At 40.6% G+C, this 27,267-nt stretch overlaps 1 protein-coding gene across 1 annotated transcript; it reads right to left on the bottom strand.

Moving 5' to 3' along the window:
* Nucleotides 1-863: 863 nt before the first annotated feature.
* LOC137297855 (protocadherin Fat 4-like) lies at nucleotides 864-27,267 on the bottom strand. The gene is made up of 23 exons (XM_067829818.1): nucleotides 27,249-27,267; nucleotides 26,834-26,992; nucleotides 25,717-25,782; nucleotides 24,255-25,513; nucleotides 23,090-23,197; nucleotides 22,077-22,199; nucleotides 20,034-21,497; nucleotides 19,344-19,533; nucleotides 18,210-18,298; nucleotides 17,132-17,272; nucleotides 16,567-16,690; nucleotides 13,137-13,475; nucleotides 12,282-12,427; nucleotides 11,732-11,900; nucleotides 10,801-11,030; nucleotides 9,185-9,364; nucleotides 8,256-8,388; nucleotides 7,777-7,901; nucleotides 7,274-7,398; nucleotides 6,235-6,411; nucleotides 4,941-5,106; nucleotides 4,721-4,788; nucleotides 864-3,305 (listed from the first exon to the last, which is right to left on the bottom strand). The coding sequence occupies exons 1-23, from the start codon at nucleotides 27,265-27,267 to the stop codon at nucleotides 3,191-3,193; spliced, it is 5,715 nt and encodes a 1,904-aa protein (XP_067685919.1). The 3' UTR covers nucleotides 864-3,190.

Here is a 27,267-nt window from a genome sequence, read left to right as displayed (position 1 = left end):
GTAATGTCATATAAATGTTATTACCCAGCGGTAACTAACGTAAAGATTAGGTGAAGATTGAGTTAGGTGTGAAACCCAATTAAAAGAACCCTCGTTTTATCAATTATTTGCATAATCATTGTGTGTGTCTTATCTGAGAGAATATTTAATGTGATCTCAAATGTTTCGTCCCGACCTAAACTTCTGAAATGCTTGTAATATATCACCATACTTGGGAAAACTGTACGGAATGTGAATATTTGAATTTTTATACAAAAAATACCAACCATGATTCCCACAGAAACGCTTCTTATATCCATGCAATATCAGCTGATGTTATTCTGTTGTTTACTTTTTACCACTATTTGAAGGATATGTAATATGAATATGAATTTATGATGTGATGAAGTCAAGGAATGACTGACCGCAATCCTTTCAGAGATTTCACTCTATTTCAGTCTATTTTTCAACTTAAACCTTTTAAAATGTTTTATAGCCCTTTTGTTTAAAAAAAATGCGGTTGTATTGGGTAATAAAGTCGTTTTGAACAGTAATCTGGTTGTCAACGTAGTTTTGTTAGAACACCCCATGTGATTCTAATCCTCGTAAAACCTACGAGCATGAATGAATGACGTCAAATCAATCGTGAGTTAGTGGCCTATCTGGGTGTGATTTTAAAATAATATAAAACGCCGGAAATTTATTTTGAAGATATCTTTGCTTTATGACTCTACCAAAATACGTGTCTCAATGTCTTGCTACAACACACAATGACCTTACTTGGACATCAGGGATTGTTGAGTTGACGATAATATTTGAACCAAATGCATGTCTATTTTGAGCTTTAATGCAAAAGCTTTACACCTAAATGACTCAAGACGAGCTGATTTATAAACGTTTATTGATAACTGTTTGCGTCTAAACTCATCTTGTTGATCACTAGTCTTTATTACTGAAACGATTTTGTTAGATGCGGATCCTGCATATAAGGTATGTTTCAGATATATACCAAATATCCGACCATATACACAGCATCATTCAGTAAATAAAAACAACATGTATCGTACAATGCACAAAATATATACATATATACATAAAAGCATCCAATCATAAATATGAAATATCGTAGCCAGAGAGAATTTCCCATGCGATTATTCTTTAAAACAGATGTTTCGGTACGTAAACGGGCTTGTGTGGGTTTTCGAAGATATTATTTGTGTGTATTTATTAATCACTATATGTACTTAACCATATATGGAATTCCGCATGCAGTCCATACGGATCCAACACTACAGTTACCACACAACTACTCTTATTAAGCAGACTTCATTGCATATTGCCAGATATATAATATACAATACATATACACACTGCTTACAAAGAAAATTTATAAACTAGTGCTCAAAAGAATTCCCAAAAGTAAAAAAATGGTATTCGAGCACGTCGACCGTAACGCGGAGTGCATCTGACTCCTTAAAACTGACGTCGTCGACTGACATAGGCCTGGTGGGTTTGACGTTGCCAGACACATGATTGGCGACGTGCCATGTTCACCGACGAGGTTAAGTTGGATCTGTACAAGTAATGAGAGTCGGGATCGTGTTGACAGACGAGTAGGTGAACGGTTCAGGAAGTCTGACCGTTGGGCGCCGTTAGCGTGATGTTTGGAGTGATGTGGCGCAATCTCAAAAAACGGGACTATTCATGGCATCCTGAATGCTCTTAGATACATTGATGAACTTTTGAGACCAGTTGTGTTGCCTTGTTTCCAACAACAACCACATGGCATTGTCTACAACGTCAGGTCTTACACAGCCGGACTACAGGACTATAAGTGGGTCATATGGGTCACTCACTCACTCATACGTGTTCTTATATATATTCTTATATTATATTATAAGAACACTCATACGAATGAGTGAGTTTGTTTTACGCCGCACTCAACAATATTCCAGCGATATAACGGCGGGGTGTTAGTAAACGTAAACGAGTCTGGAACAGGCAATCCAGTGATCAACAGCATGATCATTGATAAGCGCATTTGGGAATCGATGACATGTGTGAACCAAGTCAGCGAGCCTGACCACCCGTTAGTCGCCTCTTACGACAAGCACAATCGCCTTTTATGGCAAGAATGGGTTTCTGAAGTACTGTTCAACCCGGAAGACTGCAACATCACAGCTCTGTTAAAATGCATCATAACATGTGACAAATCATAAACTGCATGTATTAAAAAGGACAATGAAAATAATGTGGAGAAATGATACTTTTCAACCATTGTGTCCTCTTGATGATACTTTCAGTTACTGTGTCCCCTTTTACTGGTAAACAGAGTCATATAAGATGATCCACGACCTGACAAATGACCCCAATTTGCATACTTGGGAACGCCCTACAGAACTTGAAAGAAGAGGGAGGCAGGTTGTCTGATAAATATCGAGAAGCTCATTTCACCCGTGCGTTTCACGCATGAATTGTTATAGCACACTCGATTTGGGAACAGGTACAATCCCATCGAATTGAATCAACACAATATACTGAGCAAATATGTTTAGGACCACCGATCCATTTCACGAAGCAAATGACATTGTCCTGGTTTTTTTTTAACAAAATTGTTGATTATCTAAAATGCTTGTCAATGCCCCAATCATCTATTTGTCTTCGTCTTAACTAAAGGTTAGCGTGGAATATCAGTATCTCATGCCTGAAATTGCAGTCTTATCATTCGAAGGAATATGCGGTGTTGATTTCATGTCACGGTTAGCATGTATTGCACGTGCATAATCGTCAAGCTACCTGTAGCAGCCAAGAGTACTCGCCCAATTCGTTGTACCGCCTCTCTTGTCAAAAATGCGTTTAGTGCGTAGGGTCATCTAATATGTGTCTAACAGTAGATACTCTTCAGTTATTGCGTCCTCTTGATGTCCCTTTTAACGAACATGTCCTGTTACTATTCCATTAACTGTGCATGTCTTCTTGATGATATTTTCATCATTGTGTCCTCTTAAAGTTAGTTTTCAACTATTGTGTCCCCATATTGTTAGATTTTAACTAACTGTTGTGTCCTCTTGATGTTAGTCGCCGTGTTCTTTGCAAATTGCATACTCGACTACCTCGTCCCTCTTTGCGTTCTTTTCTGAGGTTCATGAATACTGAAATATTGTCAAAAGCGGCGTAAATTCGTTTCCATTATCTCACTTTATGTTCCCACTTAACTATTGTATTCCCTGTGTTGTGGAGACACATATTCGAGTTCCACAGTGTCTGTATCTACCGCTGGCTTGTCGTCACCCTGCACCGGACCCGAAGGAGGCCTGCACACCTGGCTGTAAGATATAATAGGATAAGCAGATATCACACACCTGGCTGTAAGATATAATAGGATAAGCAGATATCACACACCTGGCTGTAAGATATCATAGGGTAAGCAGATATCACAAACCTGGCTATAAGATATAATAGGACAAGCAGATATCACACACCTGACTGTAAAAAGGCCTATATAAACAGATGTCACACACTTTAACATAAGGAAAATAGGGATAATCTGCCGAGTCTCGCCACGACTAACGTAAGCACAACGGAGGGATATCTTTGGTTGATAGGAACTGGGCAGTCAGCATGAGCTATGGTATCATCTGCGTTCGGAAAAAAAAAACACCAACATTTAGACGAGTTCTGAGTTATATGATCGCCATCTTGTGAGACATGCTCAAAGAGGTGTGGTCATCTTGTGCGAGTGATATGCTGAAAGAGATGCTGCCATTTGGGAGATTGACAAGCTGAAAGAGCTGTTGCTATTTGTATGAGTGACCTGCTAAAAAGGTGTTGTCATCTTGTGTAAATTACAAGCTGAAAGAGGTGTTGCGTTGCCATCTTGAGTAAGTAACATGCTGAAAGAGGTGTTGCCATTTTGTGTGAGCTACAAGCTAAGAGAGGCGTTACCGTGTTGTGTGAGTAACAGGCTAAAACAGGTTTTGCCATCTTGTGTGAGCGACATGCTCACAGAGGTGTTGCCATCTTATGTGGGTAACACGCTTAAAGAGGAGTTGCAATCTTGCGTAAGTGACATGCTGAAAGAGATGTTGTCATGTTGTGTGTGACATGCTGAAAGAGGTGTTGCCATCTTGTGTGAGTCACGTGCTGAAAGGGGTGTTACTTGAACTCATCGACTTAACCTTTGAAACATTTTTTTTTGCAATGAAACATAATGGTCGTACTTCAGAGCAAAATTTGGACCAATGCTAAAAGCAATCACCCTTTGAAGGTGCTATACTGCACACATCAACATAAGGCATACTGTCCATGCAGTCACAATTTACAGGTTCTCCATAGGGCTTTCAATTAGCCCACTTTAAACCCGATGAAACAACTATGACATTACTTGGAGTGCATCTGTCAGCGTGGTAAAAGTCTGGATAGTACGGTGATCTAAAGGGATGTAATGATCCTGGGTTCGAATCCAAGCTTCGCCTAAATTATGACCCTTACTTAGTTATGACTATGTCTTGCTCAACAGAATGATAAAGGCTCTTCATTTTACGTTACTTTACCGCAGTGGTGTAAGCGATATAAGGGGAAACTAACTCACTAACTCAAGGTGTTAACTGACAGGTTGCGTACTACTGATGTATTTTAGCTATTCTCGAAACGGCGTTATCAAGCATGGGGACCCAGTAGTAGAGCTAGGTCTAATGAGAATAAGCCAACACGTATAACAAAGTCTATAATGAGAGCATACCGTCCACGAAGGTTCCTACCAGTCGCAGCTCGTATGTATGCAGGATTTATAACGCCATCTGGCGAAGACTGAAACGACAATATCAAACAACATGTGTGATACTGCACCAAACAATACCGTTATCGCATAACTGATGGCAGGAAACGCGTGACAAACAAACGAGAGAAGGTGCAAACAGGAAAGCTTAGAATAAGTGCATGTGATACAGTTCTAAACTTACAAAGTCTATTGTTTCATGGTGTCGGTAATCATGCTGTGGTTCCTGGACATATGCTTGCAATCCTTCGTAATTTTCACCAGGTTTTGATTGGCGTTCCTTGTCGACCAAACTGTACCTGTTGTTTTTTTGCTTGTACTGCTCAACAGCCTTCGATGAAACGCACCACCTGATAAGAACGGATATTGTACGTGATTACATGCTGGTAGGTGAAATATATTAATTTGTGTCAATGAAACATAAATCTCATGCAGAAAAGCAGATTTTGTAAAAGAAACGGTGTGCTCGAATGTACTGTTACGTTCAGGCATCTTATGAAACTGGGACGCCCTCTATAAAACATACCTGCGTAATGTAGTTCGGCACTATATTATAACAAAAATGACAGTTTGCGATTTTAAACCGTGTTTATAATAAAACGTCAGTGCCTGCATCAAACCTGAGCATGTGAAACAAAATGTGTAACAACATAGCGTACAACGAAACATTGGTTTAACTGTTTCACACCAACCGCTGTTTGCCACGATGCCACCTACCCATGTGATAACAGAAGTGAGTATTATAAAACAACACTGGTGAAAAAACCCCAGCGCATTAGACATCTTTAAGCGTCGCTTAAATGCTATCGTAAACTTTAAAAATCTGAAAAAAAACACCAGATGTTCGAGAAACGCCCGTGAATGCCCGGAATATTTCCTGTACCTATCGCAAATAGCAATCAAGGTCATCTACCAATCGCTCAAGAAATACGCCCTTCCCAAAGTACAGGTGGACACCAAGCACAAAGCAAATCTAGATAATGTCTCACTGAATTTGTGTGCCAATACTGATGACCCAGATTCGGTCGATCACTTTGTGTGAAATTCTGAAATCTAGATCCTATTTTACTTGTTACGAGAAGAATGCTCTCTGTTGAAATGGAGATATTTGAAATTGAGTGTGTATTAAGTTCTGCTTTGACACAAAAAACAGGATGGAATCGAAAGAAGATTGCTTTACGAAGATGCGATAACTTGCTACTAATGTGACATTAACTGTCCCATTATTAAGGTTGAACTTTGACGCATCAGTTCCATAATAATTACTACCTTTTCAGAAGAACTGGCTAGCGTTTGCATGTATTTAATTTACGTCGGGTGCCACTGGTTGGGTAGGGTGCGCAGACTTATCGCGAGCACCCGGTGTCATCATTATTTGATAGTGAATCACAAACATATGCCTATGATAGAATCGAAACGGTACAATGGACGGTGGTTTTAGTCGAGATGAAAACGTTTGTATCATGTCTAGGACGTACTTGTAACAGCTGAACAAGACTGTGATTACGGCAAGGACTAAAAGAGCAGTCATTACGCCAAACAGAGTCATGAACGTTGTCTTCAGCTCGCTGTCCTTCCCCAGCTGACTGTACTCCTTCTGTGGGATACACTGCGTGTCTTCCATGTCCTTCAGCATGATCAACACTTGACATGTGCTGAAACAAACGGCTAACTTCCCTTGGTTCTTGAACTGGTTAAGCGCAGTGTTAAACATATCCATGACATATGGAATGGTCTTGGGAACGAATATCACTTTGCGTTTATATGTCGATTTAAAGATGAAATTTGATGGAAATGTGTACCTGAAAACCTATCAGCAAATATGTTTTACTTTAAGAAACATGTGGAATATGTTTATATAAATACCCACATTTATATACAACTCTCTGTTATATTTGTAGTATATTTGCTGAATATGGGCCCAGTGGCATTCATACTTGTATAAAGAATTGATTAATTGATTGACACGCTGATACAAGTGGATCTGATCAATACTTCTACGACATGTGCGCTGTAACAGACGTCACGTCCAGTTAAATTGTACCACCTGAGTGTGAGCTGTAACAGAAGTCACGTCCAGTCAAACTGTACTACCTGAGTGAGCGCTGTAACAGAAGTCACGCCCCGTTAAACTGTACTACCTGCATGTGCGCTGTAACAGAAGTCACGTCCAGTCAAACTGCACTACCTGAGTCAATGCTGTAACAGAAGTCACGCCCAGTTAAACTGTACTACCTGAGTGTGAGCTGTAACAGAAGTCACGCCCAGTCAAACTGTACTACCTGAGTGTGCGCTGTAACAGAAATCACGCCCAGTTAAACTGTACCTGAGTGTGAGCTGTAACAGAAGTCACGCCCAGTCAAACTGTACTGAGTGAGCGCTGTAAAAGAAGTCACACCGAATCAAACTGTACTACGTGAGTGTATGGTGTAAGAGCAGTGAGACCCAGTCAAATTGTACCACCCAGGCGTATGGTGTAACATCAGCCACCCCGAGTGTACCACAACGTGTTATTACCCTGTTTTCGGATAGAGGGCATTGTCTGTTGCTGTGACTGTCAAATTGATGAGTTCATCGATTGTGCTGTCCAGATCATATTGGAGTTTCATCAGCCCAGACTCCGCGGAGATGGCGATGATATCCTGAAATAGATAAACAGATACTCTCATGATATATTTCTTTCTATTTTCACTCTCGTTTCACAAGTATGAGTCTGGTTTATGAATTTCAGATTGACAATGAATTCATTGCGTAGAGAGTATTCAGAAAATTGACGCCTCAGTAATACATATCTGATGTCAGATATTTCTTATGAATATCTCATTCGTGTTTGCATGCACGTTTACGTAAAATGAAAAAGTCCTGTAACGTCAGATAACCAATCGTGCTTATCCAACAGCTTATCCACGAAACAGATTATCCCACATGGTATTTAATGTAAAATAAAGGTGAAATCATGGGAACAGGTCACTAGAAGTCAAGGCATGGCTCCCCTACTCACCAATACATAAAAATCTTACTCTGATGTTTCCGTGTGTTATGGCATAGGATATGTTGTCCCCGTCTTTATCAAAAGCTTTGAAGTCAGCTGGTTTGATCTCGGTTCCTCTCCGACTTGTAAATTGTACTTGTGTGTTGTACTGAGCTGGCAAAGGAGTAAAGTAATTATGACTGAGTGAGGTGGTTTTACGCCTCTTGGAGCAATATTCCAGCAATATCACAGCCGGGGACTTAGAAATGGGCTTCACTTATAGCACCCATGTGGTGAATCGAACCCGGGTATTCGGCATGACGAGCCAGTGAACCACTATGTCACCTCACCGCCCCTACAGTGATGAGAAGCACTATCAATAATATCAATTTACCATGCCGAACATAAGATGTTTAACACGAACGTTCCACAAGCATTCCTTCACATATGACTTTTAATGGTACAATAAAAAGAACTGAATCACAAATATGATAAATTGTAACCGTGTTTATTTTTCAAGAAGAATACCTTTAATAAATGTAGGAGGGTGTTCATTCGGGTCACTGTAATTAACGGATATCATCACCAGGGTAGATTGGTAATTCTCAGACGTATCTGATGACCACTGGAGGGGGGGACTGTCCCTCGCACTCACTGAAAACTGCACAATCATAAGACGTATGTTTGATATTACTGTATTATATCAATCATTTAATAGTGCTTTTTAACACATAATAGATTAAAACATAGTTCGTGAAGAAGGACGTAACTGTTGGTCAGATCTAATTAAAGGAATGATACTTATGCCTTTTATTTTCACATAGGCCTTCACCTTCTAGTGACTGAGTTTAGTTGTACGACTCACTCAGCAGCATTCCAGTAGAATGGTGGCGGTCTGTAATTAATCGAGTCTGGACCAGATAATCCAGCATGTATGTCAACCAAGTTAGCGAGGATTACCACCAGATCACGTGGGTTAACCATGGGTCAATCAATACTAACAAGGATCGTTTTAAAAAAAGTCGGTCTGACATATTACTCTCATAGGTATGTGGAAGTGGAAGTGGAAGTGAAAGTGAAAATGATATCAGTTGGTTTTACACAAACACAGATGTCACTGACCGGACAATGTGCAGTTATATGACTCATTCGTCGAGTCTGGGCCAGATAATGTTGTGATTGAGATCACCGGCATCGATCTACTGGGAAACGATGATATATATATCAACCGCGCCTGATCACTCGATCACCTCGTACCGGAACCGTCATAAGTCTATCAGAAAGTTAACAAGAGAAAAGGAAATTACATCTTCACTGTCACACAATCAAAATACAGATTGTCAGGTCGGGTGTATTGAGCTATTATATTGGACATTGGCGAAATGGCTGGGGTGAGTATGGATCTTGTCTGAGATAACACATATTGTGCTTAACCAAACTTTGTCATGTATATCTACCTCGATTTTATAATTCTCCTCCTCGTGGTTGATGAGGGATTTGTTGACAACGATGGTGCCATTTTCATGAAGTATTATCCTCTCATCGATTATAAGGGTTTCATAGATTGTGATGGAATTGTGATCTTCATCCTCATCGATACTCACTACGCGGCCAATCAGGCTACCAATAGGAGCAGTCTGAAAACAGTTTGTGTTTTAACTTAAGAATGTGATATTCATAAATTCATATATTGGACTTTGTAGCGTAAAACTTAGTTAGAAGTTAAAATTTCTTCGATTACACATTATTTCTTGTTCTTGTCCAGTGTGTGTGGCCATAGTGACTATTCACATACCAGATACACTGAACAATGACCTGTATGAAATGAGGACATTATCAGAGCGAGTGGGTGAGTTGGATTTTACGCAGATTTTACCATTATTTCAGACACCAGAAATGAACCCCATAAGGCTAGTCAACCATCCCAAAATTGGCAGGAGGCAATTAATATTAATGAGCATCCAATTGATTTCTATGAGTCCGAGCTGAGTCATGTCCCATGTATACTTTCCAAAAACGAAACGCATAGGCGAGTATTATTTTGAATATCTATTATAATTACCTAATGTGTTTAAAAAATGGTCAAAATATGCAACATGATTTTACACAACTGCACAAGTAGACACTCGATTTTACCTGAAAATATTGATTTTGATGAGACAACGTAACAGAAATCAACTCCCATCTGAAATTGTGTAGCAAAGAGCATTCACCCACTGGTAATAATTAGCCAGATTACGTTCAGAAATTGGCATTCGTTTTGAAGGAGCCTCAGGGTCAAATCACTACGCCATGCCTTGACTCTGCGACACGGAACATCGCCATTGAAAGAATATTGCATACTGGAGATTACCAATCTTCTGCTGCCAGGCGTCTGAATGTTAGTCTGAACAGGATATCATGGCCTGCAGCTCATTGGAGCCAAACAGGTATAGAAAATGACCGTCCCCGAACAATCAGACCTCGAGTTACCATTGCAGTCCAAGATCGATACATCCGGGTACTACAGCTGCGTGATCGCACTGCTACGGGTGAGAGCACAGCAGCCAGGGTGGCTGGACTTCAGAGGATATCGGATCAAACTGTACGGAACAGGTTGAAAGAGATTGGTCTGAGAGCCAGGGAACCCGTTCAACGTCTCCGTTACCTAAACGTATCCACTTGGTTGTATAGACATTACCGTCTCCTAAATTGGTGTGCAGTTTCATGCACGAAAGACTATTTGTGGACGGGTTACACATATTTGAAAATACAACATTTTCGACAGATTTCTCGTCTAGGCGTTTCATTTTTTTGATAGTATAAATAGTTTGTTAGGGTGATTTAAATGGGTCAATAAATGAACAGTTCATTGTGTATACAGCCTGTTTGAGAGGTAGATTGCCCTGCTTCCCACCCCTGATTAACCTAATATACATCAAAGTGATGTAGGGTTACAGTTATTACTTTGAAACAAACCAGAATACTAGGGTCGAGTAAAATATTACATGAACAACAGTTTTACGATTAAACACTGCTTCATCAGCTGAAGTCCACCTTTCTTTCACTGAATTCCACCTGAACGAGTACCTACCTGGGCAACGGAAAACGTTTGCGACCGTAATGTTTTGTTAAAATATGGTCTGTTGTCATTGATGTCGATCACGTTGATGGTGACGAATGCAGTCGCGGTCTTGGGTGGGTCACCGTCGTCAGAAGCCTTTACCTCTATTTTAAATGTACTTCCGGTAGATTCTCTGTTTACCTTTGCAGACTGTGTAAAATCTCCCGTTGTCTTGTTGATAAAAAACGAACTGGAAATATCTGGAAATATAAGATATGCAAACAAAACAAGGTACCATGTTGAGGGATTGAGACCATTCAGTCAAGCACAGGGATGACTTCCCAAGGCAGTTCATCACAAGTGACATAGATGACATATAGAACAATCAACTTCATTCATTCACGACAAGTGAAGATCCAGGTAAGAATTAATCCTCAGCAACCAAGGCTTGTCGGTGGAGGTTACAAACGGTAACGGACGGCCAGGCACGCTGACTTGGTTGGTCATCTTATCCCATGAGTGTAGGTCGAAACTCATGCTATCAATCATTGGATAGTCTTGTTCAGAATTAGGAAACAGCACTTTTATAATAACAAGATTTTGTATAATATATTTGTCTTCATATAGTGAATTCATTCTAGATTGATTTTTAATAACAATAATATTAATAACTGCGTAACATAAATACTGTCACATACGATTTGCGCACAAACTGCAGTATCCTACTTCTTAAACCAAAACACCCAAACCAAAAAACAAAAGGGACATATAAACACAGCGTTGAACAGGGGAACGCATGGCAAAACCTACACACTGGCACTCGAAAGCCCATACTGCGGCGCGAGAAAACCGAGTATAACTATAGGCAACCTAATGTAATCACATTGAAAAGAAAAGCTTTGATCGTTTTGTTTTGTCACGAACATAAAAAATAATGAAAGTTTCGGTTAAAAAGATATACCTGACGTCAACTCGTAAGTACAGTTGCAGATAGTAACCTTCCCTTGTTTTCGATCTGAAGCCGTCATGCTCAGACTAGTTCCGTCAGGGCTCGCCTCTTCCCTGACCTGCATGGTCTGAGCCTTTGGAAACCACGGTCGAGGATTGTCGTCTAGTATTTCTATGGTGATCTATAGTCAAAATATATTCAATACATTGAAGCTTTAAATTTGTCTTAACTTACATAAAATGTATATTTCCTCCGTTTTATTTCATCGTAATTAGATCTGTTACGCTGTGTTGAAAAAAGATAGCCATACCAAATTAAGAGGTAAATGAAATTGATTGTCAATGATATCATTGATATTGGTTAATATATACTATTCGCTGTTCTTGTATCTTTATATCTGCGCAATCTGAACGTTCTCACTGCAATACCGTTATCTGATACCCTGGTTGAAAAAAGATAGTCATACCAAAATTGATTGATATGGTTGATATTGGTTGATATATACTATTCGCTGTTCTTGTATCTTTATATCTGCACAATCTGAACGTTCTCATTGAAATACCGTTGTCAACTCCTTGAGTTGTTCGTCATTGATTGGACTGTCGCGAGCTTCAACTGTGAGTGTAACAGAGTCTTGGTCAAGACTGGACAAGTCCTTCAAGATATACAAATCGCCGCTCGTGGGGTTTATCCTGAAGAAAGTTGACCCTGCAAAAAATGAGAATATGGTTGAATTGAGTAATCGTTGGTGTATATGTCAAAATAGCGATCTTTGTCGCCAGGTCAACCTAGATTATTATTATTTGCTTATAAAACTGTTAAAGAATTCTGTGCACAGTTCATCCGTCGAACTGGGTTCCGATAACAACTGGCTCGAAAGCTACATTCACTTAGAGATAATAATGATTTTTAAAATGTTTTTCGTTTTTAAGTAAATAGCGTCAGCTACATATAAAAACGTGTGCTCTTGACCACTTTCTGGTCGTATTTTACTTCGTCGTTCGTCAATCGCTAGCAGTAATTGTTCTGATTTCACTGAAATCCGTGACGATGAATTAGTATGTATGCATAAAATATTTGAGCAAATGTTTCACTGTAAATGTGCAAACATTGTTTGGTACTTTTTACACGTTCACTGACAACTATACTGAATGTATTATTTCCACTGATTTGGTACCGGTTTCAAAGACCCGTGAATATGCCAGTTAGAAGTGGTCTCCAGTAGATCGATGTTCATGCAGTTGCCTCGACTCTATTATTTACAGATCCCCCGTCATATAGTTGGAATACTGCAGGATGCTATGTTAAATACCAACCAACCATTTCAAAGATACTGTATATAACTATTCCTGTGATCGAGGTACCTCACTGTGCCCCCTGTCTTTGTTTCAGGTGTTCGTAGCGGGTATATACTCACCACTACCATCTGTGATGTTGTAGCGGACTATGCCATTGCCGTCCTCTGAATCGTTATCTGAGGCTTTGATGACGTCAGTAACAAGGAACTCGATCGGGCTGTCCCGTGTCACGTTGGCGTTGTACGGTGCTCCTTCGAAAGCTGGTGTGTTGTCGTTGACATCTAGGACGTTGACAGTAACGGTTGCTGTCCCTGTTAGGCGAGACCTGCATTCATCACCAGAGCAGCGACTCATATCCACCGCGGTCACGTAGCACTCATACACAGGGGTCGTCTCGTAGTCGATGTCGTCGTGAACAGCCATCACGCCTATCACTTCGTTGGTTGGTTGGTTATATTCTTAAAATAACCATTCACATGTACATAGTAAAATATCATATAAACACTCGTAATATGTTACATATGTCCTTGTGTTACTGACTGAGCTGTGAATCGTAATTGATAATAATACAATATACATATTGAGGTGACTATTAGTTGTGGTTCTGTTAAATCAAGTTTGACAAAAGTACAAATTCATCAGAGTCATCATTGATATTATCATCACACAGATAAAAAACATAAATGCAACAAAGAGGGTCTGGGAGGTCCTGGCACTAAGTGGCTGGTTGGGACCAGCTAAGTTGGAATCTGTCTCTAATCTCCCACGCGATAGTCATTAATCTTTACCACAAATACTATCCTATCCTCTTTCTACCTTCCCACGTTTCAGATTATGAATGTTGCATATTTCGCGTCCACAGGAGATGCAAATATCTGACAATGTGTTCTTTCAGTGTGGATACTCTCATTGCAGGTTCACTGTTGTATGAAGGAGTTGATAAAGAGTGCTTGGGATATGGACTTGAGTAGTTCAGGATGATGACCATCCTCTTCCTGGTTAGCAGGGCTGAAGTCTCTTCACTGTATTGAGCTCCCTGGGCGACTACTTGATTTACTCAAGTCTTTAATGAGTTGGACCAGTGAAGGTCCGGGGTAGAATATGCCTTCAGCAACTCATGCTTGCCATAAAAGGCGACGATGCTTGTTGTGCGACGCCTAACGGGATCGGGTGGTCATCCTCGCTGACTTGGCTGACACATGTCATCGGTTCCCAAATTCGCTTATCGATGCTTATGCAGTTGGTCACTGGATTGTCTGGTCCAAACGTAATTATTTCCAGACCAAACTCACTCACTCATTTTAATGAACTGCTGGTCGACTAAGCTTGAGATGTACTGGAAAGGGCAGGTGCAGACTTAGGAATGTATTCCCACCAAAAGGGGAATATTACAGGGGGATCCCTTTAGTCCTTTGGCTTTTTTGACCGTCTTTTAAGTCATTTGAGCTATCTGTTTAATAAAGAAGAGGGCTACCATCCAGGACATTCCCTGCACAGATTCCTAACACCTCTCATCCATCTTCTTTACTTGGATGACATCGAGCTCCTTTCTCCAAAGGAAATACCAATTTGAAAGAAGAGGCTTCCCTTTTCCAGTCTGTATATAATGATATTGGCAGGGCATTTGGACTCGACAAATGTAATACTCTTCATCTGAAACTCGCTAAGGTAACTAATGATGGATCGGTCAAATTAGAAGGGATCGGTCAAATTAGAAGTTATTGAGCATCTTCTGGAACATCAGGCCAACGCCTATCTTGGAATGCAAGTGCGAGACATGTTACAGAATGCCCAGATTCAAGATAAACTTCGGACCGAGTACAAATCTTGCTTAAAGAAAATCTGGAGCTCAGAGCTAAATGCTCGAAACAAGATCGAAGCCACCAACACTTTCGTTAAGCCAGCCCTCTCCTATTCCTTTGGAATAACTGATTGGACAAAACAAGATTTCCAGAGTCTTGGCCGCCTGACCAGAAGGATCATGTCTGATAACAGAGCTCACCACCCTCGTTCCTCTCTTAATTGTCTATATATGCCAATAAAATATGGAGGTCGGGGTTTGATTAATGTGGACTCTCTTCATGATAGAATTTAATTTTATTGTGTATTGTGTGAATTGGATTTTGTTGATGGTGATGTATTGCTGGACAGTACAGCGATGGGAGTCAACCAGATAAAGTTGTTCACCCAGTGTGCTCATTTTTGGACAAGCCTTCTGACAAACCATTGTATCGTGTGTACATGCACTGTGTGGAACAAAACAGCAGCAACCCAACCGAATCCTTCGCCTGGATGAAGTCGGCTGGTCTCAAATGTGAAACTGATGGCTTCCTGTTTGTTGCTCACTTCCTCTCGGCATCGCCTAAATGTGATTCTAGAAGAAAACATTTGCAAGAAACGTCGATTGTGCATAGAATTTAGACTTTCCAACACCTTGTTCCTATCTTCACAAAAATAGCATATCTTAAACGACATCATGGCATGGCTTGCTGTTTCTGCTGCCGTCTGTGCCATGCTTGTGGCTTTGACTCTGAGGTCCATTCATGGTACGACCCTGAACATGTCCAGGGCGTCATGGAAAACGATGCTTTGAAACCTCTATGGAATAGGCCAAAGAAGAATTGGCTTGATACCTACTGATCTCTTGAGAGTGTGCTGGTTCTCTTTCTGACACTCTGGGTAATGCAGAAGGCTGTAGTGTTGGGGAGCCTTCTTTGTTCTTGGTGGGTTCGACTAGGCAGCGTTTTCTGAGAGAGGTCCCGTTCTCTGTCTGGGCTGTGTGTAGAAGGGGCAAGGGCCCTGAGCTGAAGATACGCCTTACCGGCCTGACTACGCTAGGATCACCCGAACCCACTCTGTTGCATTTTTATCTTAATCTGTAAATCATACTATTAGTAATAAAAGTTTCCGGTAAGTTCTTGGTGGGTTCGACTAGGCAGTGTTTCCGGGGAGAAGTCCCATTCGCTGTGCCAGGATCGCCCGAACCGTTTCTGCTGCATACTATCTTCAATCTGTAAAAATAACTAGCAATAACATGCTTATAGTGCGCTATTTCCATGTATGACGTGCTCAAAGCGCAAGCCATAGAAGTATAAAGAAAACAGACACAAAGAGAGAATAAAAGACCGGAGATACATGGGACACAATTCAGTGAATTATCGTTTGACAGGCTATTCTGAAGAAGCTCATCTTAAGTAAGGATTTAAAAGTAGAAAGTCACGTAGATACTGAGATAGCAGGGTCCAAATGGTGAGGACTGCATGCGAAAATACCGGATATCGAGGAGGCGTTTGTCCTGAGAACGGAGAGAGCGAGATGGGCGGTGATGTGTGAAGGACTGGGGCAGATACGAAGGGACAGATCCAGACAGACAGCGGAAAGTGAGACACAGAAGCTTGCATTAAACGCAAATTTAAGTGTTGTGAATGGGCAGCCAGTGTAAAGAATGAAGGGTGGCAGAGCGTCATCAGGTTGAGGTAACTGGGTCAGTACACGGACATACTGACTAACGCAAAGACTAAACAACACACCGAGAATTTAAACACCTACTATTTGTCAGACTGAAAGGACAGCTGATGGTCGTGTTGCTGACAAGTGTAGTTTTGCTGACGTATGTAACTGTGCCATTGTCGTTGTAATCGAGATCAGTAGCAAAAACATCAGAGTCGTCAAGCTGAAACATCACGTCAATCCTGTTCAACACAACATCTGTAAATCTTGTAATAAATTGAATGTAATTGGACTTTGAAAACTTATCAGACCTGCGAGTCCTTATTCCTGATGACAATATCCAGAATACAAGGAATTGTCACCCTTTGAGTGAAGCGATGTTTGCAGGTGATCATGATGCCTACATAAAGTTCAGCTCTCACTGTTTTTACTTCAATTTCCATGGAAGAAAATAATCTTTGTTACAGTGTGCAACAGCTGTACATGGATGCTGGTTAATGCTGTGTCACTGAAGTTTTAGAAGCATAAATTATCCACTTTAAAGCAAAGCCGTGTACGTTGACGTCAGAAATGGGCTGCGTCAAGTGATCCCGTGTATGGAATCTACGCTACACAACTGCCCCTAGTTGATACTTGAAAATCTGAATATTGTGGGGTATCTTACCAAAGTACTGCGAGGTGCATTTTCCTTAATGGTCTTGGTGTAGGATCTTGGGCTGAATGTTGGAGGATTGTCGTTTATGTCCAGTACGAGGATTGTGACATTGGTAACAGCCGACAGAGTCGGATTCCCGCGGTCCTTGGCCTTAAACATGACATAAAATTGTTGAGGAGAAGACTGCACATATATGCTAGGTGGAGGTTAATCTTCAGGCTGTTTGGTTTTGGTCTATTTGATATAGATATCATACCTGAGTAACAGTGATTTCAGTCCCATAGCGTTTTAATCTTCCTGTTCAAATCGTTTTCTTTCACTGCAGGTTTATATGACAATACCGAGTGTGTGAAATGATTTTCTTTATCTTAACCATATGAATAGAAAATTCTGTTCGGATTGTCAGAATGTAATTTAGTCGGGGCTATAGAGATATCGATGATTAGATATTGTTCACTAACCATAAAATAATCCTTGTTCTCTACTCATTTACCTCACTTGAAGTAGAAATAGATTAGATCAAGGTGCAACCCTCAAGACCACGGAAAGTTATTGAAACGTTTTCTGGTTGAAACAGAATGTAAATGAGGACATTATCAAAGTCGGTATCAAAGATGTACAGTGTAGTTATATAGTTAAACGCATGCTTTATTTATGTTCCCAGATGCCGTCGTGGCTGTAGGTTGACTTTCCTGGATGTGTGTTGCATGTGTTTGCAACGATGATCCCCGACGCGGAAAGATACGAATCGTTTGTAGAGAAATGGTGTCAGTGGCTTTTATGAAAGGGTATTAGCAGTTCTTGTTAAAATGTAGCAAAAGCCTGATGAAGACAGAAGTTTTTTTTATTTGGGCAAAACACAATTTGCGCTGCTCTGGTACTTACATCAGGTGCTCTAAACAAGCAGAGAATCCTGATACGGCCCGATGACGTAACATGTCTTTTAGATATACTATACATAGAAGACGAAACTGTATACGTGTGTTATAATTGCTGATTCACAGAAGAATATACATTAGTAATGTCAGAAACAATCAAAGCAGGGATGATTACAAATGTTAGTTCAATGACATTCCATTCAACGTACTTGAATAGTCAAAGTGTATTTCGGTGTCCTCTCTCTGTCTATCTTGTCACTCGTCTTCACTCCACCGTCAAGTTCTTCTATTACGAACGCTGCAAAGTTAAAAGAACACCTCAGGAAATACTCGAATTTGATTATCACAATACAATATCCCAAAGCAAGCTAAATTCGACTTTCTTGTGATTTCCATGAGTGCATTACTAGTGCTATATCGGGGAAGTACGTGCGCGATCTGACTGCACAAACAGTTTCATCGGTAGGGCGGATACCCAGTTCGATGCAAAATCAGTTGCCTGTATAGCAAATAATAGTGAGCGAAATTCAGCAAGATCAGTCGTCTGCTAGTGACTGGTTATGTAGAAAACAGGAAGCCATGTGATCAAAACACTTACAAAAAACCCGGATGTGGCAAACGGCTACAGTTTTGCCGAGACGATGTCATCAACGCTGTTTTTGTAGGAAACGCATGATATTTTTATGTGACATAGATGAACATATGGGATGAACACATGAGAGGAGATCAAGGATATTTCATAGCAACAACCTATAACGCCTATAATCAGCATCTCCTGTCTGAACAGCCCCCTCGAGTTTTATATCTCTGGTGTCCACCCCATTTCCCTGTCATGTTTCACTGGCTTTAATCTACTTACGAACTTGCCAATTATGTGTTGATTTCCTTTTTACACTTTGCAGATATGCTTCACCGTTACATTCATGGGCCTAGATTTTCGAATCATTCGTAGCCCCACCTTCTTCTTAAGCCCATTCTTAACACTTCTATCAAAGTTGAGATTCTTAGGGCCACTAACGTTTGGAAAGTCTAGGTCCTGACTGAAGCTGAGAACTTATTGCACTCACAAAATATAATCAATTGTTACCCATAAAATGTGTGAGCATTGTACTTCCCAACTTCTATAATGCCACCCAAAGAAGGTAAACAGTGATTTATCACTGACAAACCAACATGTTAAATGGTTGTATTTCATCTGAACATAATAGCAACATTTTTCTGAAAACAAATGGCATACATATGGACTTCATGATTTGAATGGTACGACATTTGCAGCCGATCAATGTAATTTCGTGCTTGTCATCGACTGCACTTTCACACATTGCAATATGGAGATGACTTACGGGTCTGTTCGTCCTTGTTCCAGATATTGTATGTTAACGTTCCATTGTTGCCTTCGTCGGGGTCACTGGCTGTTACATTGGCTATGAAAGTGCCGATGCCGGCATCTTCAGCGATTTGGAATAACAACTGGTCTTGATGAACCGTAAAGACCGGGTGGTTGTCGTTGATGTCACGGACATTTACAGTAACCTCGAGAAAAGAAAAGCCAATAGGTTGTATTTTATAAATATGGGTCATTTGTGAGTTAATACAATTACCCGTAGCGAAAAAGAAAAAAAGTTTCAAAACTTGTCAGTTTCTTCCTGCCAATAGGGAAGTGTTATCATTCAAAATGTGTAATAATGTGTGCACATACTGCATAGTTTGGCCTGCATACCGGCCTCACACAGGGTGGCATGTAGGCAGATAGAATGAATGAGTGAGTTAGAGTGGTTTTACAGTGGTTTTAGCAATATTCCAGCTATATCAAGGCGAGAGACACCGGAAATGGGCTATAAACATTGTAACCATGTGGATCTTCGACGTGACAAGCGAACGCTTGAACCACTAGGCTACCCCATCGTCATGACAATAATTACAGAGAGATCCTTTGATGGAGTGATAGGTCCGGGATATTGCTGACCAAAGATATAACATATCTTCCCTGCTGAATTCTTAGAACATGAAGCTAATATAAAGCTACATCTTACAATGGCAACGTCTCCTCCCCGACCTCCTGACCGCGGTAAGGCCCGTACCACCAGCTTGTACCATTGCTTTTCCTCTCTATCCAAAATGGCGTCGCAAAATATTTCTCCGGTGCTAGAATTCACCCAAACGTTTTCGTCGTATCCTTCTACAAATTGATAATTTGCAATTCCTTTGGATACCTCAGCTTGCACTTGACCAATAACTGTTCCTGTGTGGTTCGTCTCCTCTTCCAAATCAAATTGAAATTCTGTGGTATTGAACTGTATGGGATTTTTGTCTTCATTTTGACCCACACGTACCTGTACGAGGGTCGTGTTGGTATTTTGGGGGTGACCCTTATCTGTTGCAGTAATGTTAAAGGTATACACTGTTCCAGCCGCTGGTGCATGGCCCTTAACTCTTAGTACGCCATTCTTTCCAGAAGTTACTTTAAATATTTGACTGTAGTTGTTAAGGCTTAAAACAATGTCTCCGTTTGGTCCAGAATCCTGATCCGACACCTTCAGAACAAGGATCGGTTTGCCATCAACCCATTCGCTAGTTAGGATGCTGGTATTGTAAGACTGTTTTGAGAAAGCAGGGACATTATCATTGATATCCTTTACCCGAATCACTACGGTCAGAGAAGAGCTCATTGGCTCATCGCCTTTATCGGTGGCAATAACTACAAGCTCGTGGGTATTCTCGCGTTCATAGTCAAGAGCTTCGTTACATGTAATATCCCCGCTAACTTTGTTAATAGAAAAATGTGCATTGTTAAGCGAATATTCAACTGTTCCGTTCAGTCCTTTATCAGGGTCATTTGCTGTAATCGTTATATTTAACTTGGAACAATCCTGGTCTTCGGGTCTATTAATTACGATATAACTGATCCCATTTTCAAACACCGGTGCGTTGTCATTGGTGTCATTTATGTATATTGTGACGTTCCTTTCACAGCTTCTGGAAGGAATGCCCTTATCCCTTGCCTCAAACGTTAACTGTATTTCATCGAAACTTTCGCGATCAATCGGATGGTTTTTGTACACTTTGCCTTCCTCGCGTTCAACGGAAAATGTCCACCCTCCACCAAGTACGCTATAAATAATATCAGCATTAGGGCCTTCATCTTTGTCTGTGGAAGATAGGGTCGTAAGCAATTCGAAACCAACGTTTTCAAGGACGTAAAACGTCGTGGGCCAGCCATCACAAACGGGATCATTATCGTTTTCATCCAAAATTGTAATGTTAAGGAGAGTAGAATTACTATTCCTAGCGTTTGGGCTCACCGGATTGTCAGTTGCTGTAAGAGTAAGAAGATATGAAGACATTAGCTCTCTATCAAGACCAGGCTTTGCCACCATGATTTTGACGTTATTATCTGTATAATTAACGACTTTGAAATAGTCACTTCCGCTGCCGGTTAGTGCAAAAGTCAGTCTTGCGTTTTCACCGATATCGGCGTCAGAGGCGTGAAGGTTTATCTGAAAAGAAACTTATATCTTGTCATATGCCTTCATGTATATCCAAAAGAGCAAACAGATAAATGGCATGGTCCAAATTACAATCATGGGTGTAACAGAATTCCACAAAAAGATCATAGCTGTTCTCAGTGTATGTTAAAGTATGGCGCTAAGATATCATTGGCTCTGCGATCCGTTTTTGAAACGGTATATAAACTATGATTGTAATTATTCCTTTTAGGTTACATTACTTCTACGTGGAAGGAAAGTTAAATGTTGATATATTTCATTCTTTCCCTCGCGGATATACACCACTCTGAACGTTTATGGCGGTGTATTTTAAAGTATTTGGTCTTATCAAACGTACTACATTCAACAGTTACTAGATGAGAAACTCAGCACTAAGTAAATTCAATCACGTGTGCAATAACTCTAGAGAAAGAAGAATTTATCACAATTATATGTATTTTAAAGGTGCACGGCTCTTTTTCAGCTTATATTTATACACCAATTACAACCTTGATTAGAGAAAAACAAATATGATTAAACACTTAAAGTATCAAATTAATACACTTAAAATATAAAGTAATATCTACCTACCATACCGGACACATCGGTGTAAGGTTGCGAGTTTTCTGGAACTTGACCGCTGTATTTCCTACGACTGAACATGGGGTAGTTGTCGTTTACATCTTGCAGTTCGTAGACTAGTCGCCCAAGCGTCTGAAGATAGTTTTGTGACATTGATTCGTTCTCAGTAACACATTACAGGTGGTAATATGAAACACATAATATTTTAATTGTACATGCTAAACGTAAAGGGCAAAAGTTATTGGTCAACATTATCAGGTTGAAAGCCGCAGTAAAGTGTGGTAGATTTTCCGAATCAGTGACTCAGTATTTCAGATGCAATTTGACGCGTACCATATGTTTCAGTTCTAACAATCGACTTGCCGCAGTTTGTCCGACTGTCTACAGTGTTGTAGTATACGCTCTGATAACAACACAAGCTGATAACATTTCATAAACACACGCACATGATATCTGAATTCTATTAAATATACATTTGTTATGGGATGTGTCTGTAGCTCTGTTTATCGAATAGCACACTGATCCTAGTGTATTATTGGTGCGCGTGGTAAAAATATGAATGAACTGAAAATCTTAAAATGAACAGATGTATGTTCAAATATCTCGAAGCTGTGCTGAATCAATATGAGTGCAAAGTGTCCCATGTGCATGTGTCCCATTAGGTTTACGTAATACAAAACACACATTCGCGGGTCACTTAAAACCTGGACCGTAGTGAATACGTTTCCGGTTCCAAATTCACCAGCCCTTCACTTTCCGCTTACCCTTACCCGTTTACCCACAAATGTACATGAATAAAATGCTCGTACATGTAATAATCTCTATATATTCACACATTAATGTATGTTCCTGAAGCTTGTCTAAGTTTACAGTTAACTCACTGGTGTATTATAGTGTTTAAAAAACATCTCGATCTGAACTGGTGCACAGTGACTTTAATGATGAAGTATGCATGTTAAGACTTAGTCCAGATAATGCCTTAACTATTTCAACTAGCTATACAACCAAAGGTTTGTCCTTACCACAAGAGTACATTGATCTTCGTTGTCCTTGACAGCCTGCATATCAAAGAAGGCATACGAAGCGTCAAGGCTCTCCCTGTCAAGCGGTCGTTTTGTTGTTATCTGTCCCTGTGAAAAAAGAGTAATCTATGTAGTATAGATTCAGCCATAAATAAGACAACCTTACGTTCGATTCAATTTTAGGTCAACGTGCTGCAACGCACCTCAGAAGACTGCCCCATTCGTTCCCCCTTAGTGTAAAGGATACAATGTGAAAAAAGCGTACGTACTAACTGCGTTGACATACAGTATACAAGATGATTCGGCAGACAAAGATAGTCATATGTAAGTGTGGCGTCACACACACACACACACACACACACACACACACACACACACACACACACACACACACACATCGAAGATGACTTTCTCCACTAAACCAAGTACATAAATTATGCAGATGAACTGCACGTACATTATGCATCAAACATCATGTGCAAATATATTGCAACTGAACAGCTGTGTTGCTGTAATGGTTCGTTAAGAATTCGCCAATTTTCACCAAGTTTCATCATATATTGAACTTATGGTAATGATCTTTTCAAAGTGACGAATTTGTTTTATAATGCAACAGTTCATGTGTAAACAGTACCTTTAAAGAGTATGGAATATTTTGAAAAATCTATTTTGAACAGTTGACAGAAGTGACTAGATTTACACTTATGATGGGTAGTATATAATGAATAATGTGTATGACTACTAACTGTGAAATGGTAAAGGTACGGGTTTCAATGGTTTACCTACACCAGTGATGTCGTCACGTTCATCCTAGCACTGGAACGTAGAATGATTTCATTATTAATGCCCAGAGAAGATCAAGTAGCGATAGTGTCTGAATGTAAATGGACCCGTGAAGGGCCGGTGTGGAATAGGCCTTCAGCAACCCATGCTTGCCATAAAAGGCGACTATGCTTGTCATAAGAGGCGACTAACGGAATCTGGTGGTCAGGCTGACTTGGTCGACACATGTCATCAGTTCCCAGTTGCGCAGATCGATGCTCATGATTTTGGTCACTGGATTGTCTGGTCCAGACACGATTATTAACAAACCGCCACCATATAGCTGAAATATTTTTGAGTGCGGTGTAAAACTAAACTCACTCACTGAATGTAAATGACTCACCGTTGTTGAATTGAGGTTGAACAGCTGCCCAGCATGCTTGCTGCTGAAACGATATTTGCTGTAGCCCGCAGTTTTGACATCAGTCACCCAGCCTCCTGTTGGTTCCTCTTCAGGAATTTTAACAGTGAAGTTTATATGTAGATTTTCAGCTTCTGGGTAAATAGTGATCAGATTGACATTGACAACGGCTTTAGAGCTAGATGTCTGTTGTCCATCGTTGGCTGCAATGCTCATACTAAACCTTTCTCCAAACCGTTCCTTTTCAAGCTCTACCTTCGATTGTATTGTACCTGATGGATCAACATGAAACAAGTCTTTGTACATTCCCTCTATGTTGTAATGTGTCCCACCAACGGTGTCGGGGTCGATGCTGCTCACGCTGCCGATAATAGTACCAACATAGGACCCAGCAAGGATTGTGAATTCATAAGAAAGTTTCTGAAACCGCGGCGGTTCGTCGTTCAGATCTTTTACGTTCAAAGAGACTGAAATATATGTTTGCCTAGGTATTGTTTCGATCGTCTGGACATGCAGTGAAAAGGTACTTCTTGTATAGTCACCTTCGTAGTCTCTAGGGGACATCAGTTGAAATACACCATCGTTGTTGATGATGTCAGATGGCAAATCATGTGTAGTTATTCTGAAACTATCACTTTGAAGCTCGTACCGCATGATAATCGCTTTCTCGTTCTCGTTGACAACGATCTCAAACAGATGTTTGAGCACCAAAATATTTGCCCGGATTAGATCCATGGGTGCAGATCCAGATGTCGCGATCGCGACAACCTTCAACGTGTACTCTCGTGCAATTACCTCATCTGACTGTATGATGATGTCTTCTCGACATACCACCCTGCCACTGTGTTCATCCACACTGAAAAACAGTTCGGCCTCATCAGAAGATTCAATAGAGAAAGTGTACGCCCCGTTTTGAAACTCAAATCCCTCCGCTCTGACATCCGCGATCAAAGTGTTTCTTCTGGTGCCCTGGACCAGGAACATCGTAATGTTCCGTGTTATTGGTGCTTCGTTTACCATTATGGTGACAGTGTCTGTGTCGGTGACGCTAAGCTTCGCAGTGGAAGCAATCATGGTCAGAGCTGATGTTGTTGGCTTTTGTAAGGGAGCCGTGAGTGTGAGCGTTACTTTATCAGATGATGTAGTCAGTTTTATATTTTCGTCCCTTGGAATTAAATCAACAGTCAGGGTGAAAAAATTACGAGGGAATTCCAAGAGGCCATCAAAGGGTATAGCTGCCACTAGAAAGAAAAAAAAAATACCATGTCTGCATCATGATTTCAACATCGGTAGAAAATCTGAAGTATTAATGTTTCTAAAGAAATAATAAACTTCCACGTTTAACTACTTTAACCGAATCCAAAATACTGTACTTGTGTCAAAGAACAATATATATGGAGCGTCAAATTCTGACCGCGATTTAGTGACTTTCAAAGGTAGGTACCTTCGCCAGTAAATCCTGTGGATACATTGAAGGTGAATGAGGATTCCTTGGTGACTTCATCAGGAGCTGAAGAATATAACAGCAGTTCATATTTGATAGCAATTGAGATCATATTAAATTCGCATTTACCCATAATGTTAAACGATCAGAAGGCTTTTGACAGATAGACACCTGTATTTAGTAACATATGTTTTCTATATAGATATGATCCCAACTTATGTGGAGTGAGTGAGTGAGTGAGTTTGGTTTTACGCCGCTTTTAGCAATATTCCAGCGATATCACGGCGGGGGACACCAGAAAATGGGCCTCACACGATGGACCCATGTGGGGAATCGAACTCTGGTCTTCGGCGTGACGAGCGAACGCTTTAACCACTAGGCTACCCCACCGCCCCCCAACTTATGTGGATGAAACAACACAGCTAGAAGAAGAAGACACACTTGCAATAAAAGCGACTGAAATAGTATTGGCATTTTCCCATGACAGGGAAGGGGAAACGGAAGGGCCATTGATCTGAGTGTTGCGTTGTCATGTAGCTTGAGTGTTACAATAAACAACCGAACGAAACCAAACATGAACCTTTGTACGTGTACATGTAGTTGCTCTATGTTCATGTGGTTGTTATGGCATCTCGTCTATGATAATGGACGATGACACGCATTCAACAGACCGAGTGTAGTGGGGATTTATTCCAAATCGCCTAGATTTCAGCACTGAGGCGACACAGCGTGAAATAACCGAAGTGTTGTTCAAATCGGCGTTAAACCCCATGATACTCACCCACTAGCGCGGACTATTGTTACGGCGTTATAAAGGCGGCCTCATCATAAAATGACTGTTTAAACACATTAGTCAACTACCTACACCGTTTCACTCGCCGCAAAATATTGAGTCAAAAAGTTGCTCTTAATCGGCCAGTGTATAGTAATAGAAGTATTTTGGTTGGTTTGGAAAACAATTACATTACTCAAACACTTTTTTAGCAAAGAACAAAAGTGTTGTTCGTCAGTCATTGTTAGTAGGTTCTTATACAGTGCTCCAGTAAAAGCAAAATATTAATGAAGAAACGCCCCTGTAATAAAGGTGATATTGATAATTATGAATTATAATATGTACCCCTTTTGCAGAATGCTGAATTCATTTGTAGATGTTTATTCACACACTCGCAGGTTCGGACGTTGTCCACCTTCGTAATGCATGCGCTGTTGACAGGAGCGCAGAGGGCATAGCTGCAGTTTTGCCCCAGGTTCACTTCCGGGAGAGGACCGGAAGGAGCTGTCGGTGAATGAGTCGTGGTTAAAGGAGGTGTGCTTGCTGAACCTGCATATGCAGGAGTCGTGGGTGCCGGTGTTGATGCACCAATCGTTGCTGAAGTTGTTGATTCTGGAGCCTTGGTTGCTGGAATGAACAGCTTGCTATCGATATCTCTCACGTCCGAGAGGACGAATCATAGGAAGTAAATAAATTTGGCTTTGCTCCTAGAATTTTCGGGATTGCAATGCTGGTTGTTCTTTCATTTGTTCATTCTCACCTCGCACGTTGTCAGTCAT

Source organism: Haliotis asinina, chromosome 10, assembly GCF_037392515.1.
Source record: "Haliotis asinina isolate JCU_RB_2024 chromosome 10, JCU_Hal_asi_v2, whole genome shotgun sequence".
NCBI lineage: Eukaryota > Metazoa > Mollusca > Gastropoda > Lepetellida > Haliotidae > Haliotis > Haliotis asinina.
Note: the sequence above shows the minus strand (reverse complement) of the source record. Positions and strands in the feature narration are given on the sequence as shown.